Genomic DNA, 21608 nt, shown 5'->3' on the forward strand with positions numbered 1-21608 from the left:
GATGAACAGAGTCCCTTACTTCTGGACCCTAGTCGCTTCTGCCATCTCATTGGCCGACTAGTATACTTAACCATTACGCAACTCCTTTTCGAGACAAAGGAGTCCTCTTACCTTCATCAAATGATTTTAGTGTTCATGCCTACTCTGATACTAACTGGGGTAGTTGCCCAATATCCTGGTGTTCAACAATAGGGTATATGATTTTTGTTGGCGATTCACTTGTTTCCTAAAAGACGAAGAAACAGAATACTATAACCCGCTCATCTAGTAAAGCAAAATATCGTATAATGGAATCTACCACCGTAGAATTACTCTGGCTCAAACGCCTCCTTAACTTAGCATCTTGTCGCTCAACAACAAATCCAATCTTTTACAAAAGAACAAAACATATAGTCATTGAGTGTCACCAAACCTACAAGCAACCCACAGTTGTAAGTTGCAACAATCAAGTGAACACGTGGCCAATTCATTGGGCCCACCTGACCACTTGATCCAAGTCGGCTAAAGCCGTGTATATATATGCGTGTCAACAACATTCGTATTTCTCTCGTTAGCGTCGCCTTATTGCATTCCCATTCCTTTGTGCCAAGTTCAAAGCACTTTCCTTTCTTGCGATAAACCTATTTTTACAGAGACCAATATTTTACGATTTACCGCAACACATTGCTGATCAGAAATATATCGTCATTCGCCAATATAAAGTATAACAGATGTTCCTGATGTACGGCTGGATGAAGGTACCTGCAGATCCGAACTCGTGAAAATGATCTATAACACGTACGAACCACGCAGTCACGCTGCTTCCTTTCGTCATGTGCATCCTATCTCTCCTTAGGTGGGACCCATCTAACGATGATGGCCCCTGATCTTCAAAGATCCACTCCCACTGCTACGGTCCCGGCCGAACCTCTACGAGCTGTCATCCAGCCACGTCACACCATGACCATGGGTTAGCCTAGCCCCGTCGATCCTCTGAAGGACGCACTTAGATGATTAGATGATCCTTTCAGTACGAATTTTTGACAGTCAACCATTTCAACTGTCATGATGGAACACAAGCTAGACCTACTGATGAGTTTATTTGGACACGATGCATTGTATAAAGCCTCTAAAACCCCGCAGCCGCAAGCCAGAAGGAAGGTGATCCGTCCAGACTCCAGATTTATCAGAAGCAAAACAGATTTCGAGCTTCACAACAATGGCTGCCGCTTCATCCTCTTCTTCTGTGGTATTTTGGGGTTCAACGGCTTCCCGTCACAGTGACCGCCTCTTTGTCGGTCGTCTCGCTCCCCCCAGCCCTTATGTGGTTGTGCCACGTGCCCCGTTCAATTGCTCCACTCTCGTATTTTCTTGGCGTCGTCGAAATAGCAGCTCTGCAGTAACATCCTCGACGACGGAGAAGATGAAGAAGAAGAATAAGAAGGTACACACTTCTTCATTCATCTTCTTCTACGTTTACCTCTATTTTAATTTATTTCAGGTTCGTTTGTTTAGGAGTTGTTAGGAACTGGGTTTATATATGTCTGGAAGTAAATTGGTTTTTGTAAATTTCATCTGGGTTGGTGTTCTAGAGCTCTTGAAGGGATGAACTTTTGTAATTTCGTTTAATATCCATTTTTTTTTAATTTAACTCATTGGAGGCTAATAAAGTATATGCTCTCCAGTTGCTAATACCTGCTTCGTTTACTTATTTATACATTGAAGCTAATGAGTCTAAATTTGTTCTAGCTGGTTTTAATTTCTCCAAGTCTACGTTTAACCTTTTTAGGCTATTTGTTCTTCTTTTGTTAGCTCTATACACACATGCCAGATAGATTTTCCAACCTAGTGATTTGTTGAGTACCAGAAATTACTTTCATATACTTGGAAGTTGATAAATTCTTCTCCCGTAACTGGCTTTTTTCTTTCTTTTCTTTTTTTTTTCAATGAAATTTCAGTTTGATACTTTGAGTTTTTGAACATTTACTTTTCCGTCACTTCCTTCTCCACTTTCTAGTTTCAACTTAACTGTAGAATCGTTTCTCTTATGCATGAGTTGATCATATAAACTGTGCCATCTATATGGATTTGATGTTCTGTTGATCCTCTATATGATGAGGCTATTATCTTTATTCTAGTTTTACATTTATCTCCTAGTTTTGTAAACTTAAAACTACAATAAACTTATAGGTTATATTGTATATATGTTATTGATAAAAACTGATAATATAGAAAATGTTTCTACTTTGGAGCAATAACTCCTATTATGAAGCATGCAATTATTAGATGCATTGTAGTTGTGAGGGAAGAATCACAAAGTAAGTGAAATTGAGGAGACGTCTAAATCCAAAATGTTGTGTTGAATCACTCCATACTCATATTTCTCAACCCTTTTCTTCTTTGTACCATTTCTTTTCTCATTGTACCTGCCTTATGATTAAAGAGGACATGAATAGTTTCTTGGTCTAACCCATGAAATAAACTGTAATTTGGTGTGACTCTCCAACTTCATAACTTTCATAGGACAACCAGTTTAACTCTACTTGGCTAAATCCCAGAAATTTAATATGTGTCTCCCATTGTTGATCGTATATAACAATCAAACAAATTATCTGAAAAGAGAACATACAAAAAAGATGATGCACACTATGGACATCAGTGATAACAAACCAAGAGTCCATCACATATCATACATTCATGTTTGCTATACATCAAGGTATGGAAATGAGTATATTGCAATTTGCATACACCCTTTCCTGTTGATCCTTGACCTTGCTAACCCATCAGGAATGACATTTGGATCATCGGGATCCATCTATGGATACTCATGCTCATGTATAGGGATGTGTATTACCTTTAAAATTGGAATTCTGAGCTTTCTTCTTTAGAACTAATTATACAATTCGGAGCTCATCATCATAAGATCATTGGTTTTAAAAGCACAAGTTGCATTATCATCCATCAGTTGCAAGCATGGTTCTCCGATAATACAGCAACCACTCTCTAAAGTCGCCCATGAATTGGTACATAGTAGCAGCACCAATTGTGTTCAGATTTGTGACACCAACTGCATCTTCTGGACCATTCTGTACCTAACTTTGTCATCTATTACTTCCTATTATCTCTCCATGCAAACTAAGAGCTAGACCAATACTAGTCTCTTATTATTCAGTCATCCTTCTTAGTTTTGAGAACTAGAGGTGTAAATTGGGCCGTGCCACCCACGGCCAAGCACGAACTTGGACCGGCCTGGCATGGCTTGGCATGACGGTCCGTGGGCCGTGCTAGGCCCAGTATGATCATGCGGGCTGTGCTGGGCCTGGGTTTTAGGTCCACGGGCCAGCATGGCCTAGCCTGCAGCCCGGCTCAGTCCAGCCTGACACGGCCCATATATATTATTTATATAATATTATATAAATTGTAATTATATAATAATATATAGTATATAATATATTAATAAAATAAATAAGTTTTTAATTTTATTATACTAATTTATTTAATTATTGTATATATAAGCAATTGTATACACAAAATTCATATAAAATTAAAATTTTAAGTTTTTCGTCAATTTTTTTAGATAAATAGCTTTGGCCCGATGCACGGCCCGACCTGGCCAAAGGCTCGGCCCACAGGCCAGCTTGGCCCGTGGCACGGTACTGACCCGCATGGGCCTGGGCCGTGAACCATGCCGGGCTGACCCCCAAAATTTTCACCGGGGAGGGTGACAGCTCATAATGGCCCACTGGCCAGCACGGCACAGCCCGCACTTTGTGTGGGCCATAACCCAGCCCTTCTTTTTGTGTCCCACTATTCTGTGTCTGATTTAGATTGTGGCCCTAAAGTTTCTCAGTTTCATTATTTCAGTATCTTTTATGCATTTATCTCCGTAGGGTCTATTTGAGACACACGATAATGTCATTCCTGTATTATCAGTAACCTTTAATTATGGTCAGCTATTTGAAGTTCAAAAATATTATCTAATTCAATTTGTGTGCTCCAGCTGATATTACCTGAAAATGATGATGGGGAAGAGGAGGATATAGATGAAGATGCTTTTGAGGCACTCTTTAGACAGCTGGAAGAAGATTTAAAAAATGATGACCTATCTGTGGATGACAGTGATGATGAAATAAGTGAGGAAGACCTTGCTAAGCTTGAACAGGAGCTGGAAGAGGCATTAGGGGATGATGAGCTTTCAGGAATGTTTGACTCAACTACAGATGCTACAAAAAATGATATGGAGTCAGAAGAAGAAGAAGAAGAATTGAAGCTTAAAAATTGGCAACTTAGACGATTGGCTTCTGCGTTAAAGGATGGTCGGCGTAAAACTAGGGTAAGTCTCCTCTTATATTGATCTATGTGGTGCTGCTACAAGTATGTTTTAGTGTATGGTGTTTATATATGTGTTGCTGCCACATGTGGTGGCAACTGAGAACTTGATGGCCTGGAACATTCATACAGTCAAGGAAAAATCCGAGGCATCTTTGAACTAGATAGGCCAACTATTGTCTCATAAATTGGCTCTGCTAGTAAGGTGCTCATCTCCAAGATGTCTAAGGCTAATACTTGGTGCAACCATCCTTTACACAAAACAAATGCATTAATACATGCATATAACACATGCACAGGGGCCGTTGCTTAGTGAAATGGTAAAATCTTAGGATGACATCATTAGAACATGGATTCAAGTCTAATAGCAGCCACTTTGTGCAGAAAAATGTCAAAAGGTTAGGTCCATTTCCAGTCTATCCCTCTCAAGACTCCAAATAGCTGGAACTAACATTATGTAATGGCCTTTTAGATTACACATGCACAGTAGATGTATATATCAATTTTTGTTGTTTGGGTACAGCAGGTATAGCATCCCACATATCCCTACTTTTGGCACATGGAAGATGAGATGGCAGCCCAAAGCTGGTGCATGTGTTTCTCCAATCAGTGCCCTCCCATGACTCAACTTTGAGGAAGATAACAGTGAAACACGCAAAAAGAGCCCAACTTTTCTTGCTCGTGTTTTCTTAACATGAATTGAAGAAAACATCCATTATTTGTAGGGTAAGTTCAAGAAATGTTGGGACATGGAACTAACATAAACAAGGATAATTTAGACAAGGCTAATCTAAAAAAAATACATCAAATGGGCAACCATGTTATCCAGACATGGTATGGATAGGTAACTTAATCTGAAAATGTATGGAGTCCTTTTTTAAGTATCTTAGTGACATAATGGCCAGTATCAGTATGGATTTTCTAGATAGTATTCCATGCAGTAAAATTTTCATGTTATATGATAAATGAACCAAATAAGCAGGTAGTGATGAACCAAATCAGCAGATAATGTCATAGTCTACTGACCCAATGCATGCATAGAATGCAGCAACTATACTGCAGATTTGTTAAACAGTGTGTAGTTTTTTTTTTTTTTTTAAGATAAATATTAATTTTATTCAATGAAAAGAGAAGAAAGGGAGAGATTCCTTCTCAAGTTAGAAGATTACAATGGACCCCAATAAACAGGCCCCAATGAAGGACTAGCAGATCATAACTCTTTGAACTTAAAGTATATTATTTTTGTAAATAGAAAATATTCGTTAAATGAAAAAGAAAAAAATTACATGCTCTGATGGCAAGGCATCACCAACAAGAAATACAACGACCCACAACATAACCCTCCCAAAGGTACAACACCACACCACCATCATAAAACTTATTAATCAATAGAACTCTAATCTATCAATCCTATATATAAATATATATACACACACACACACACATGGCGCGTGCACACCACATAATCAAAGCCTCATCCTGCAGACCTCCTCTATAAGATTAGTAGAATTTGAAGTATAGGCTTAACTAGCTTGTATGTGGAAGCCTCATGTTCCACAATTTGTTGTTTAATACATGAATAAAACGTCTTTCTTTTTGATATTTAGATAAACTTTTTTAATACATGATGAGTTAAATAAATATTAAATCCATTTCTTGCTCATAGATTCAGACTCATGGTCGTGTGATCCCATTAACACCTGTCTTTTTCACAGATTAAGAGTCTTGCTGCTGAGCTTTGTCTTGATAGGGCTGTGGTCCTCGAATTGCTTCGCGATCCTCCTCCAAATCTTCTATTGATGTGTGCTTCTCTGCCAGATAAAGTTGTGCCAACTTCATTACCTGAAACTAAACCCATGGATCCTTCTGAAGGAACAGAAATTGATGCTGCAGAACCTGAGCCAAAGGTGAAAATGCCAGTCCACGTCATGCAAACCAGATGGTCTATGCAGAAGAGGCTGAAGAAAGTGCAAATTGAAACTCTTGAAAGAGTTTATAGTCGCACAAAGCGCCCCACTGTAAGTTAATTTATCCAGTTTCATATGCAATCTTTGCACTAGGCAAAATATGACATCAGATAACGAGAAAACTACTATTTTTTATCAGATAATTACTTATTCAGATGAACTTGTAGATTCTCTGAGCTATTTACTGAAGTAGTACATAACAATAAAATTATGGCTCTTATATTGGTCATAAAAGTGTCAAATTTGTTGAAATGCATGTTTTATGTATTTAGCTACCTACACAAACACATGCACACATGAACGTTTTTAGTGTGTTCTGATTTATGGACACAAGGTTCAAAATATCGATACAGCCGATATGCCGGTAGGGGTGTATCGGGCTGTATCGAAGCTGATTTCTCTTTTTTTTTTAAACCTGGTTCAGAGGGGTCGGTTTAAGGCCTGTCTACCCCCTGAACTGGGTTAAACCCCGAAACACCCCCTGTAGGGCGTATTGGGAAGCCCCCGATACGATATGTATCGGCAGATACGACCCAATACTTTCGAAATTTCAAACCTGGATGGACATGATTATCTTCCATTGTAACAAATTAAAATATGAATTGACTTTACTGTGTTCATACCATATTGTTGATAATTGCTGTTGTACTGATTTTTATGAGTTTTTACATTGAAAGCCTATTTGAACATTGTCATGGCCTATAAACTCAAAATTTTACTTAAGTGTTAGCATTTTGGATTTTCTATGGTTGTCCATCCTTTCCAAAGAGGTCTATTCTAGGGTTCGACTATGATACCAGAAAATCTTGTAACTGATTAACTGGTATCATAAAGTGGTAACAAATCAGGTTTTATTTAGAATCCAAACTTCTTGCATAGAAGCTTTGTGATTGATCCAGGCTTCTCGGGTGAGTCTGTATGGCCGATGGCTTTCATACATTTCACATGCATACTATCAACTCAGTTCATACCTTCTGCCAAACTTATAGTCATATCCATATGCATATAATTCATATACCAAGTACTTCACATGTATCACATGCATGCATCTATGATGCTAATGTATGGGCATTAATTCATGTGTTGTTTTGTGCAATGATAACGTTGTAGAATGCAATGATCAGCAGCATAGTACATGTCACCAATCTGCCACGCCGTAGAGTACTGCAATGGTTTGAAGACAAACGTGCAGAAGATGGGGTTCCTGATCATCGCCTTCCTTACCAGCGGTCAGCTGCTGATACTGTCTTTACCAGTTAAAGTCAGTTACATCCGTTTGGTTCCAATGTATATCCTTCTTTCTTTGGTAAGTTGTCTCACTGTATCTTTGATACCATTAATCAGTGCACTTTTTAACACTAAGGATGCTTTTGAATTTTACAAAGGACATAGATTGAACAGAGTGGAATGGTTTCATGTGGCCAATCCCATATACAGTGGGGACAAAGGCTTATTCGAGTTGAGTTGGATGCCTGAATTTTGACGGTTCCAATCAAAAATCAAAAAATTAGTCACAGATAAGAATTACAAAAGTTGGACATCAAAATTATACATTTAGGCTCAGTTTGGAAGGAGTATAAATACAAATATGTAGAAGCCTTGTATTTTGTATTATTTTGCATGTATTTTGTATTGCACATATTTGTATTTGTACTCTTTCCAAACTGACCATAGTTTCAGATAATGACACCATAGTTTTCAAGGCGCCAATGTGAGGCTAGGTGACAGGGGGCGCCTTGTCACCTAGTTGCCTAGGTGGGTGTCTAGGCATTGGATTTTTTTTTTTTTATATAGAAAACATAGATTCTAGGGTAGTTCCCTAGGTACCATAACCATATTTCCTTCATAATTTTTATAAGAAAAGTATAAAGTTCATGTTAAAGTATAGAAAATCAGCATATTAATGAGAAGAAAAAGAAGGAAAAGAAAAATAAAAAATATAGGGGCTGAACCCTTATTTTTGTTATGGGAAAAAAAGTAAATAGTAGTAGTAACAGAGAGAGGAGCCACAAAGGGTGCCTTGTCGCCTAGGGGCGCCCAAACAACTATGAATGACACTGACTTGCAACACTTAAAAGTCAGAAATTTGGTGCTGTAATACTGTCCATAAAAAAAATTAACATCATAGAAAACTTTGTGATTCACCATTATAATACGAATGTTACGAGGAAGCTAAGGCTGCATTTGGCATTCCTTTTTAAAGATTTATCCTTTCTGCGGTTAAAATGCTCCTATGAATACTGAATTTTTGACAGCAAAAAGAAGATAAGTCAGGAATGCCAAATGCAGCCTAAATATCTCTTATTTGACTTTTCTTTCTCTTGGTTTATAGAGAACTGACTATTGGACTACTGGAGCAACGACCTTTCATCATGAAGCTAGTGCCACGGTCTGGGTTAACAATAAGATAATCGCCTCTAGATTTGGATCACTATTTCTCTTGTAATGGTTCATATAATATTTCTGTAACTGTATTGATTTAGGGGGTTTCTATATGTTTAAAAATGAATATTGCTTGAAAACATATGTGATATCTTGTGTTGCAAGTGCCCTGTTCATGGGTTAGGCTTGGGTTTAGCTTTTGCCAAAATTTGAAGTCTTGGTATAGAGCTTGAGCCTGAACCAGTATAAAGTCGAGCCCAAACTTTACGATATGTGGTAATGTAAAACATGAAAAAATTTCTGATTAGTATCTGTACTTTGGGTCTAGTGCCACTTTGGTCTCCGAACTTTAAAATGTGACAATTCAGTACACGAGCATCAGAATTTTAAAAATGTGACAATCTATTACTTGTCATTAATCAGTTGTTTAATCAGTCGTTAAGTGGCAATTTAAAAGACACAATTCAAGTGTCATCCAATATTTTTTATCAGCCATCCAAACGTTGATAAAACATGAACAGTTCCAAATCCTTGTCTCTTCTATTCAAGAAAGTTGGGGTCACTAGAATGCCCACTTTCTTGAATAGAAAAAGGCAAGGATTGGGATTGTTTATTTTTTATCAATGTTTGGATGGTTGATAAAGAAAATTAGATGACACTTGAAGGACATTTGTGTCTTTTCAAATGCTATTTAATGGCTGATTAACGATAGGTATTAAATTGACACGTTTTGAAAGTTGGATACTGAATGCGTTTTAAAGTTGGGCACTAGGCCTAAAGAATATGGTACTAATCCGAAATTTTTGCAAAAAAAAAAAAAAAGGAAGCAAAACAATTAAAGGCTCTGTCTGTTTCTCCATAAAATGGGTGAACATTTTTTCATGCTGAAATATTTGAGCCACTTTTTTAGGTAATAATATTAAAAGTGATGATTGTGAAATGATAAAAGATGAACTCTTCTGTTCTTTTAGAGACTTCAACTGCTGGGCCAAAGTCAATAAAGGCAATCATGTTTGGGTTTAGTTGTTTCGAGAATTGAAGGTGTGGTCCTCCTGGTCCGTGACTCTTGCTATGTTTTGAAGAAAATTCAGGTTATTTGGTATTTGCAAGCAGTTAAATTTTCTTAAGAGTTTCGGGTCTATCTGGAAAAAGGGAAAAATAATAAAGTTAAAAAAATCATTTGAAAGGGCTTGTATCAATGATTCTAACTTGAGTAATCAATTTGTATTATAAATGTAAGAATCATAGTTTCATGGGCTAAAGTCTCCATCAAAAGTCTTTTTAACAAAATAACAGAAGAATGCTATCTGAAAGCCTGCACATGATACCAGAAATAAAATAAAATAGTAAAAAGAATGACCGTAAAAATACACCATACATCTGCTACATCATTTCAAATGGGTCTTGCTTGAAAAATTAAAATATTAAAATTAAATATAGTGCTTTGAAATATTATTTCCCTTGTATGAAACTATGAAGGATGAATCATATACCACACACGTGGTACATCGTGTCATTACAGATGTAATCTTATATCTGCCAGTCTAGTTGTCTTACTCATAATATTCCAGATGTGTGGTATAGGATGCCTTTGTAATTTGTAGAGGGTACAATGTCACATCGGAGAGAGAGAGAGAGGGTGCATGATCACATGTATGCACATGAGCAAGAAAAATAATCTATGCATTTAATTTTGATGATTGGATGCGGATTTTAAATGCAAATTACAAAGGTTCGTTTATTCATGTTTATGGGTCAATTAATTCACCAAGATTACTCAGAAATTTCGGCAACCACCCAGAGCTTTTCCATTAAACCAAACCAAGGGAGCTTTGGGTGATGACTCAACCCTGCCGAGTCAGCCTTCAATGGACAAAGAACCAGTCAAAGTTCATGGGCAAGAAGCTGTAGTAGTAGTAGACAAGACAAATGTTAATTTTATTTATTTTTTAATGTCTTTCAACAGACATGCTTCCTGCCTTCCTCTTCCTTGCTTTTCATCAACTCCTTTACTGTTTTCCCTTTATTTCTTTTCTGATTTCTTCCTTAACCATACGGGTGGCATACTCTTTATTCTTCATTTGTCATCCTCTCTCCTCATCTCTCTATATAGTCCAAGCCTAAACAATAAGCATGTGGATTTAGAGTTCATATTTTCAGCATAGAAGCCTCTAGATCATACCCCAGAAACAGACAGACAGAGAGAGAGAGAGAGAGAGAGAGAGAGAGAGAGAGAGCCATGGCTGGTCTGCAAAGGTCTTCAATTTCTTTCAGAAGACAAGGCTCATCGGGCTTAGTATGGGAAGACAGGTTCTTGTCAGGAGAATTAGATCAAATGAAGCAGAAGGAAGAAGGCGAACAAGAGGGTGCAGAAATGAGAGAGCTAACCAAAAGCAAGAGTGTCGGATCAGCAGGAATTATGGAGCGCAGCAGGTCTAATGGAGGACGGGGTTATCGGACAGGAAAGGTGTCACCAGTCATCGACCCACCTTCTCCTAAGGTCTCTGCCTGCGGATTCTGTGGCGCTTTCAAAAAACCAAAGAGTACCCGTCGACCCAAATCGGGTAAGCGCAAGTCCTAGTGTTCATCCATGTTTTCCGGTGACAGTCAATGTTCTCCGGTGATCATTTCCAAATTGGCTGAACATGAATATCTGTCTCCTTTTCTTCTTGTTTCTAGTTAATCGTTCATCAAATGAGATGAAACAGAGAGTTATTATCAACCATATGCATATATAAATTTCTTTCTCTGTCCTTGCTCTCTTCTTTTGAGCTTCTTAGAGATGATTTTCCTCCAGTCTGGTTGCATGTAATTCTTGTCAACATTTATGTTTTGTTTTTGGTTCTTCAACAAGGATTTCCATGTGTAAAGAACTCTCAATTCAGATCTCTCTCTCTCTCTCCTTTTGGTGGGTTTTGACCATATAAGTAGGTAACCGCCAGCAGATGTTAGATTTTGTACAGTTGCAATTCCCCAACTCATCAACTCTGCCCATCCAACCCTTTGATGGGTATTATCTTAAAAAAAAATACCAATTGAAGAATCTCATCCATTTGATGTTGGGACCAAATAATTTGGTTTATATTGCCAGTGGTTGGGCTGGGAGATGGGAGTGGCCCACGGTTTGCTCATGGGTTGATCATTCATCAACAGAAGAAGACTAAGGATTTCGAAAGGTCCGGTCCACCAATTAGGTGGCCAATGGCCGACTGAAATTTCTAGTTTAGGGTCAATGGTTTCATCATTTTTCCTCATTAAAACAATATTTTATTTATTTTGAATGCAAGCTTGTGGTCTCATGTCCTCATGGGCTGTAATTAATAAACAATTGATTATAATATTCAAGTTGGGGACATAAACCCTAAACCGGTCTATCTATCATCCTCGATTCCTCAAGAAAAGGGGACATTCATGAGTTTCATCAACTCAGGTGGGCTATGGATCGGGTCAACTTGTCTTGACACCCAGAAGAATTGAGCGCAAGCTGCACAACCATGAACCATGTATGTTGTAATGTTGTATGGTACTGTCCAATGTCCATGTATTGGGGGTTCGAGTCGGACCCGGGTTGATACAGAAAGAAGAACAAAAGGTTATTTATTGGGAGGTCATCAACTTGAAATGAACCCGTGATGTACGTACCTTTAGTCCACTACTTGGGGCTTCTTTAGGGGGTTGCAACAGCTCATTGTCGATGGCAGTTGTTGTTGCTATTATGGCTAAGAGCTGGAAAAAAAAGGGTCCATCCAGCTGAGCATGGAACCAGCTTTATTTACTATTTTCACATTAGCCAAATCCGATCCGAATGACTGTTGCGTAGATCACCCTTTATTACCATTTCTGACTCCTTATCCTTAGACTGGTGTTTGATTACCGCTGAAATAAATAATCACTGAATTGCTGAATGAAGTGTTTTTAACTTTGACACGTTTCTGTAACCAAAAGAAAGAAAAAGAAAAAAAACCCAAAATGGAAAAGATTCGTTTCATTTCATAACACTATTTCTGCAACTATCCAAATTCCACTGTTTGTTCTGTAGTGCATCGTCATCGTCATCTAAGCCTTATCTGATTACATGGGTTCGGCTTTCTGTTTCGCCATTTCATTCTGTTTAATGCATATCCATTGTAACTCTATCATGTCCTTTTTGATGAGATCATGTGCGATGTTCGTCACAAATGAGCCCAACTCGTTTATATGGAACACTTGTGATTGATTGCATAGACCTTTACATAAACAAAGCGAGAGTAACAGATCCCAAATCCCTTATCAATCGTCACTGTGATAGCAGAATTCAAAGTAATGATTTCAAAGCCATAAAAAAATGGGGGGCCTAATCAATTTATAACCCCATGGAATCAGAGTGGAACAAAGAGAAAACCTCAGCTACTTGACCAAATTCAAGGTAGATAAGGGATAAACAGAAGGATTGTCGAATAGCTTTCACTTTTGTGTCGTTTTCAGACCCAATTGATCATCCCCAGCTAAAAGTCTAAAACTACTGAAACTGACAGGCTTATTATCTCTATGATATGATTTAATTGTATATCAAAATTTCTATTGGATGATTGAGGGGGAGCCTATCAGGTGGTGAGCTCCCACCTTATTGCCCATGGAACATGTGCATGACTGCATGCTAGTACAAAGGATGGCGAGCTGACCCTAATTAAGTTAGGGTCCATGCCAAGGATGTCCTCTTCTAAGAAAGAAGAGTAGTACTTCAAATTCAATGATTTTATTTTTTGATAGGGAGACTTCAATAAATCAGGAATGGGTAAACAATCCCCAAACAAAATAAGAATCATTTAATAAATCAGGAATGGGTAACCAAATGGTCTTAGGGAGGAGCAGTCGGCATTAAAACTTTTAACAAATCCCTTTTTTACACTTAAGTTGGTTGTGCCACCCACCCGTTCACAGTATAGCAGATATTCAGTTAAGAGGCAAGGGATCAGAGATGTAAGTCTGGTACCTAATTTGAAGAATTAATGCTGGTCCCTTCAAATGCTAACAAATGCTCAACCCGAGCCCAGCCAAATTAATTACATCCCTATCTCCATAAGGGAATGAGTTTATTGTGAAGCCCCCAAGTATTCCGTGGTGTGGATTCTTATATCCCAAGACATTGTCCCTTGGTGAATCCTATAATTGGCTTTATTCAAGGTGATATTAGCTGTCCAGAGTTTCATTTTTTCTGGTTTAGACCAACATTTTCCATGAACAGAAACAGAAGGTGGTGAGAGCGGAACATGTGGGGTCCTGTTGGGCTGGGCTCCAATATAACATGAAAGATTCTTGGATCATGTAAGCTTCTCCAAGCAATAGACTTAGGCCATGTTTGGAGTGCTTAAGTTAAAAATAAGTATTTATTGGATAAGCACTTATTTGTGTTTGACATCTAACTTATTTTTAACTTCTGAAACTTCTAAATCTAATTAATTTATCATCATCTAAGCCTTATCTTAATTATACGGGTCAACTACATGAATTCTGTTTGGCTTTTGTTTAATGTCATATCCATTATTAAACCATGCATTTAAATCATTTCTTACTACTTCCCATTCATCTCCTTTTTGCTTATTCAATGGTCGTCAACTAATTTCGTTTTAAGCTACAATGTCTCATAGTTTTGTCACTGACCACTTGCCCCTACCTTCAAGCTAGTATCACATGATGGTGTGACACAACTCATAAAAATAATTGTGCTTTCTCATGTGGAGGGCCTCGTTATCTAATCCTCCACGTTTTCAAGTATACTGTAATGCGCCTTTGGAAAAAGAACCCTAAGCCACTAGGAGTACTTGTTTCAACCAGAAGAAAGTTCCCACTAACTCTTGTAGATGGATATCTGATGATCAAGCTTCCATTAGCTTGTTCAAAGGATAGTATCAGGTGGTTGCTTAATTGCATCCATTATAATCCATTTTTCTGTTACTAAAACACCAAAGAGATTGTGGCACATTCATCAAGATTTTTGATGGAGGCCTTTAAGAGCCTAGAGACTGTAACCTAGAGTTCCTCAAAGAAAAAGAGAAAGGAAGAGGGAAGTATGACCATTTGACATTTCTTCTCTACTTCAAAGTTTGAACTCTCTTCATCCCAATTCCCAGAAAGACTTGTTTTTGGTTTTTAACTCTGTCTCTCCATTATAACATCAAATGATGTGAGAACACTAATAAAAATAAATTTGGGTAAATGAGAAATGCATTAAAAGCCAACTTTCTTAGAATGTGGGTCTCTTAAAGGGATCAGTTTTTATGGGGCAGGGAGTAGTATCTCTATAAAAGACTAATTCAACAGCCAGCATTTAATTCAAAAGCAATTAAAAGTAAAAGATCGAAGCGCTTCTACTAGCGCTTCCAGTCATTCTCTTTAATGAATGGACCAGTGTTCTGCTTCATAGGACCTTTTCAAGTATGGCGTTCAAAGGCCACAAAATAAAATTCCCTTCATTAGAAAACAGTGAAGCGTGCCTATAATAATCACTAACGGTTTGCAAAATGAAAACAGTACCAGTTTTTTTTCTTTTTTTAGAGCCTGACAAGTTCAAATGCCCGTTGGGAGGGTGAAGCACAGTGGCTTCAGGCTTTCTGAGGTCACCCCCACATGGACAGCCTATAAGCTATGTTTGGCGAAAAAAATCTGGAGAACCCAAATCAGTTGTCAGCCATTCATTTGAAGGGCTATTAGCTTCAGCCTATAGTGTTTCAAAGAAGCTGAACCAGCTTAGCTGAATCTTCGGCTCATCCTTCCCAAAGAGATCCTAAGCCATAAAGTGATATATTAGATGATCATAGAAAACTATAAATCTAAAAACAGCCATAACCCAATGATAAGTCCGGCTCTCTGGAGTCTTGGGAGGGGTGAACTGGATACTGACCTAACTAACCGGGATAGACTTGAATTCACATTCTCAGGCTTGTTAACCAGGATACTGGCCTCACTAACCAGGACAAGTATGAAAACATGGGTTCAAGTCTGAGAGTGACCACTCTGTGAAAAAAAAAAAAAGGTTAGGTCAATATCCACACCTCTCAAGACCCCAGATAATTGGGACCAACATCAAGTAATGGCCATGAAGCAAAAAGAAGGAAAGAAAGAAAACATTGTGTAATGGCATTTGTCCATTCTTATCCTAATGCTGAGTAGCTTTCCATGGAAGACCACTTTAGCCTGAGTACACTTTCTACCTGCAAAGGTCAATAGTCTTCAGACTTTCCATTAAAGATTCAATCAATAAAACTTTTTAGCTCCTTCACGAGCTTGCATCATGCACTTCTGTTGGGGTTTATGATCAACTCGTTATGGCAGACAACGTCAAATATGAAGTTAATGTCCTATTAGGATTATTCATTGTTGGGGAAGATGGGGTCACTGTAACTTAGGAGGAGAAGCTCTGAGGCACGTCTGAAGACACTGTCTTTAGAACGTTATTTGCCCCCACTCAATTTTACTGAGTTTGCTGTTGGGTTACAGGCAAATTCGTTCCCAGGATACAACAGAGCCTTGGGTGAGAATCTGCAACCAGCAAAGTTGAAGAGTCTCCAATAAACCTTCTGTGAGACTATAGCAGACCGGACAGAGAGAGAGAGAGATAGTGAATTTCGAAATTGTGTGTTTTGGAGTGATTCATGCTCCTTAAATAATTTGTGAAGAGGTATGAAGAAAAGGTAGGTGCTGGTTTAGAGAAGGCACCTTGAACAGTCACAATTTCAACCATTGTGACTGTTTAAAAAGTTGTTAACAGTTGGTGACTGTTAACTTTGAATTGTGCCTCATGATCACACCCGATCTAATTGTGACCGTTGATCTCATCAATGGTGATCAACGATCATCAATGTACCAAAACCAGAGCCGCCCATCGCAAGCGCCTCATTGCGCTTGCAAAGTGCGCCTCACTGCGAGCAAAGTGCGCCTCTAAAGCGCCTCTAAATTAGAATTAGAGGCGAGCAAAGTGCGCCTCATTGCGCCACACACACGCGCGTACATGCGTGCGCGCGCATTGCACGGTATCGAATCCCCATACTCTCCTCTACTAATTCTAAGGAGTGTAAATCAACTCCTATTGAAATATTGAAAACAAAACTTATAATTTTCCAATGTGGGACAAGTTCAAAACTGGGTTTTTGTAAGAGAAAAACTTTTTTTTTTTTAACAAGTGTACAGGTGCAATTTCTCATGTAATTGACCAATCAAACCCATTGGATTTAATCTCTTATGAGATTAAAATCCAACATTCATCACTCTACTGTATCATATGGGGTGCTTGGCTTCTTATGCAACATGGCTTCTTATTGTTATTGTAGCTGTTGATATGTGATCAGCTTGCTATGATGGATGACGTCAAACATACGTAACATCCTTTTGGTAGAACTGGTTGTTTGGACCTCCCTTTGTCACATTCAAGGAAATTTATCTTAGCAGTTTGCGAATCTGAAATCTTCTATAATCTTTCTTTCCAAAGTACTTGCTAACTGAACAAACACTCCATATTTCTTATATAATACTGTACCCATAAGCAAATGTAGACAGTTATTCAAATGGGCCTACTTCCCAATGTTTGCATTCTTATTGAGTACAGCAACATTGTCAAAATAATTATAGTTATAGATTTTCTGAGGTTTGTAGTATACCATAGGATGGGAGAGTCTGGCATGAAAAAGAACTAAGTTCTAAGAATCCATGATTGGCTTCTAATCATTTGAAGCATTGCCTCTAGCAATCCATGCTGAAAAATGCATGATACATTTTTAGCGAATCCCATAAATCCTGCAAACAGGGGTAATATACACACTCATCCAAATCCTGTCAAGTGTCAGCTAGTAGATTCCACTCTTTGTCCAATTTGACACCATATTACCAGCCATACTAAACTTTGAATTTCAAAAGATTTCTGACTAGAAAAAAGGGTAGTAGTGTTACAGTCATCTCTTCAAAGAGGCCAGTGGTATTACTGGAGATATGTCAAATAATTTGATGACGTCTGACTCTTCAAAAATTTCTGACTAGCAAAAAAGAATAGTATCACACAACAATCAGGAAAAGAAAGAAATTGAAGATTACCCAACCTGAAAGTAAGAAACCTCTTGATCCACCCTCATTTTTTAAAGCTTATGACAGAAGTTTAAGTGATATGATAATCTCTTGATCATTCAGTCTGCATCTTGAGTCTTCCCTCCTCAATAGACAAGAAAGCATGTCATGTTGAGTACTTGGAGGATCTCCTCTTACTACTATTTTTTCCTTCAAATTGCTGATAATATCCACTTGTTTAGATATTCTAGGCTGAAACACTTCACAAAATAATATAGAGAGATGGTGTCTTCTCCTGATCACAAACCATGAAAATAAATTTGACCATTTTAAATATGGCTTCATAATTGGGCATCTAAGACATTGAATACAATGCATGTACCAAACTGCACCTTCAGATCATGACCAATAATGGAAAGACCACTGAAAGTGAGTAAGAGAAATGGTTATATGGGTTGGAGTATCTGATACCTCATTCCAATAGTGGGTCCAGACTACTTTGCAACTTTTACTTCTAGAAGCTTAGATGGCATCGATATCTTGCACTTCCTTAAAAGTAACCTATCATGCCCAAGGACAAAGAAACAATATTACCTTTACAATCCAAGTAAATAACATCATTCCCCATAAAACAACCATAGCCTAATGACTGCACTTCCATCAGGAAACCGTCCACTGTACCTTAGAATTTGAGGTTATAATATGGACCCTACAAATTCCACTGATAGTGCTCTAACTACAACGAAGCTGTTCAAGCAATTAGTTTCTCTCCCATCAAACTCAGTTTTGCAATCATCTCATTGCATATAGACTCATCAGAGGCCACCAACAACCCTCCAATATTGGGTTCAGCAGGGTAAAGTGTACCAAACAAAAACTCAAATACTTATTTGTAATGACTCAGACATGCATGGGAATACACAGAGCAGGCATAGTGTTTTGAGTCCGGTACTAGCAAATTCACCTTTCAATTCTAAGGTATCATACACAACAGCAAACCTAGGGATCCGAACACCAAAATGTAAACATAACCTTTCATTTTGGATGGAGTGTCTACATGTTTTCTCCTTTACCATTTATAGAAAGATTCAGGATCATGGCATTAAAGGGTATCTTGTGTTTTGCCCTCCTAAACTCTCAAGTTTGGAATGCATATGTATAATGGTTGTCCCCAGAAATTTGAGGGACTCTATAATGCTTTTACATCCTTCTGCATCATACATTCACAATCAATCTTCCTGAGTTCCTGTAGATCCTTTGCAATTTCTTAAGGTCCTAATGACTTTATTTCCTTTGATAATCCATCCAGTATGTGATATATCCTTTCAATTTGAGGGTGCGATCTGGATCCTACAAGAAACTCATGAAGAACTCCATTTACACTAATCCAACTACACCCAGGCTGCTTCTTAATACCTTTCTTACTCATCATCCCCCTCAGTTCAGAAATGGTGTTCCATTGGTGTTCAATCGCATAAACATTTGACAGCATCACATAACCAGCAGAATTACAAGGATCTACTTTAACAAGGCTTCTGGCAACATCTGGAGCCAAGTCTACTCTAGAGTGGAGCAGGCAGCCTGCAAGCAAAGCCCCCCACACCATACCATTAGGCTCGATAGGCATCAAACTGACAACTTTAAGAGCTTCTTCAATATGGCCAACTCGTGCAAGAAGATCAATATAAGAAGCATAGTGTTCTACATTAGGGGTAATGGAATAACGAGGGATCATGTCTAAAAAAATCTGGCGTCCTTCACCTGCTAATCCTGAGTGGTTGCATGCACACAATACACTGAGGAAGGTCCCACCGTTGGGATGTACACCAAGCTCTTCCATCATGGAGAAAAGCTTCAATGCCTCTTCTCCTTTGCCATTTATAGCAAGTCCCATGATAATTGCATTAAAAGCAACCACATCTTTGGCAACCATTTGATCAAAAATCTCCTTAGCCTTTCCAAGACTCCCACATTTAGAATACATGTCTATTAAGGCAGTAGCCAGAAATGTATTGGATTCCACAATATCTTTACTTCCATTAGTTTTCATATACTCATGAACCCAACTCCCTAGATCCAAGTCTCCCACTTGAGCGCAAGCAGACAGCACACTAACCATAGTAACATGATTGGGTTTTGGATTACCAACTGCCACCATTAGTTGAAAAACTGACAAAGCTTCCACTGGAAAGCCATTTTGAACATACCCAGTGATCATAGCATTCCAAGGAAGCACGCTGCTTCTTCGTCCCCTCTCAGTGAGCTTATCGAACAACTCCCTACTCTTCTCGACTTTCCCCCATTTTCCATACAAATAAACGAGAATGGTATCGATTGAATCATGATAACATTCGTTAGTATTACCATCAAAATTACTAGCAAGTTCTAAGAAATTCTTTTCCCATCTCTGAACTTCTTGAGCATCGAGACTGGAACAAGCAGATAGGATGCTCACCATAGTATCATTTTCAGGCCTTATATCTTGTTCAATCATCCGTAAGAAAAGAACCAAAGCTTCCTCCGACCTTCCCAACTGTGCATAGCCAGCAATCAAACAAGTCCAAGAACTAATCACGCCCTTCTCTGGCATTTCATCAAACACTCTACGCCCAGAGACCAAATCTCTAGCACCCTTCGCATAAACGGCAAGGAGGCCATTACAAACAACGGAATCATGATCAAACCCCAGCGTCACAATGTGGGTATGGATTTGCTGGACATGCCGGGCATCGGCGGACTTAAAACAGGCCTTGAGAAGGAACGAAAAAGTGAAGTCATTAGGTGATATTGATCGTACTTTTAAGGATTTAAAGAGGGAGAAAGCATGATCAAAGAGACCATCTTCTGCGAGGCGTCGGATAATGGCATTGAAGGGGAAAATATTGGGTTCGCGGAGTAGGCGGAAAACTTTAAGTGCTACTTGAATTGGGTAGCGACCAATGAGACGGGTGGCAATGAGATCGTCTTGATCAGCACCAAATCGATAGATTCGAGCATGGATTTGAAGAAGGCGAGGCAGAGAAGGGTGGCCTTGGAGAAGGAGAGAGAAGTTGCCGAAGCGAGGGGAGGTTGAACAACAGGAAAGAGAACGTGAGAAGCTAAGCAAAAATAGATGAGAAGAGAAACGGTTTTTCAACTTGGGAATGGCGGGAGCCACTGACAACATAATTCCAGGTATTACCGGCAAAAAATTTGCTACTTTACTCGACCAATATAAAGGTAGTACACAACCAGACCTTGAATACGGAGTTCACTTCGGCTGTTTTATGACTTTATCAAAACAGCCTGGGCTGAACCTTCTTAAACGGTTCAGCCAGATATCCAATAGCATCAATTTAGGTGGTGTTTGGAACAGATGCCGTTTCTACATTGCCAGTTTTTTTGGGAAAAATTCACTTTACTACAATAGTACCCTAAACTTTGGGGTTAGTATTAAGTTAGTACTTGAACTTTCAAATGTGTCAATGCAGTATCTAAACTTTCAAAAATTGTCAAGTTGGTCCCTACCGTTAGTCAACTGTTAGTTATTTATTGAAAATATCAAAACTGCCATTCAAAAGAAGGCATTGTTCAATGTCTTTTACCTTGAGTTTGAACTGGTTGAGGTGTTTGAGATTCTAGACTAATGAAGTCATTGTCTTCTAACTTTAAATCTGAAACACATTCTTGTCTAGTTATTGTTTCTCTTGATCATATTTCATGTTTTTTTCTCTTTTTTTCTTTGAAGATAATCTATTCAGTCTCAAGGTAGAAGACAATGAACAATATTTTCTTTAGAAAGGTAGTTTTTTTTAACATTTTCATAAGATAATTGACAGTTGGTTAACGATAGGGACCAACTTGACACATTTTGAAAGTTTAAGTATTATAATGAAATGTCTAAAAGTTCGGGTACTAACTTGACACTACCCCGAGTAT

At 38.3% G+C, this 21608-nt stretch overlaps 2 protein-coding genes and 1 pseudogene across 3 annotated transcripts; 2 read left to right on the plus strand and 1 right to left on the minus strand.

The window, feature by feature from the left end:
• The first annotated feature begins 1067 nt into the window (after positions 1–1067).
• Positions 1068–8799, plus strand: OCP3 (overexpressor of cationic peroxidase 3). Its single transcript, XM_088959766.1, has 5 exons — positions 1068–1423; positions 3980–4312; positions 6024–6326; positions 7386–7581; positions 8608–8799. Exons 1-4 carry the CDS (start codon positions 1199–1201, stop codon positions 7533–7535), a joined length of 1011 nt encoding a protein of 336 aa, XP_088815892.1. The 5' UTR covers positions 1068–1198; the 3' UTR covers positions 7536–7581; positions 8608–8799.
• Positions 8800–10521: 1722 nt separating this feature from the next.
• On the plus strand, positions 10522–11537 carry LOC148842884 (MAPK kinase substrate protein At1g80180 pseudogene; annotated as a pseudogene). Its single transcript, XR_016103202.1, has one exon. The product of XR_016103202.1 is annotated as an MAPK kinase substrate protein At1g80180 pseudogene (transcript).
• Positions 11538–17128: 5591 nt separating this feature from the next.
• Positions 17129–20930, minus strand: LOC148842885 (putative pentatricopeptide repeat-containing protein At3g08820). The gene has a single exon (XM_088957196.1). The coding sequence runs from the start codon at positions 20854–20856 to the stop codon at positions 18958–18960; it is 1899 nt and encodes a 632-aa protein (XP_088813322.1). The 5' UTR covers positions 20857–20930; the 3' UTR covers positions 17129–18957.
• Between the last annotated feature and the right edge of the window lie 678 nt (positions 20931–21608).

The sequence above is a fragment of the Nelumbo lutea genome, chromosome 8 (assembly GCF_056320005.1).
Source record: "Nelumbo lutea isolate HS-2025 chromosome 8, American lotus-T2T, whole genome shotgun sequence".
Taxonomy (NCBI): domain Eukaryota; kingdom Viridiplantae; phylum Streptophyta; class Magnoliopsida; order Proteales; family Nelumbonaceae; genus Nelumbo; species Nelumbo lutea.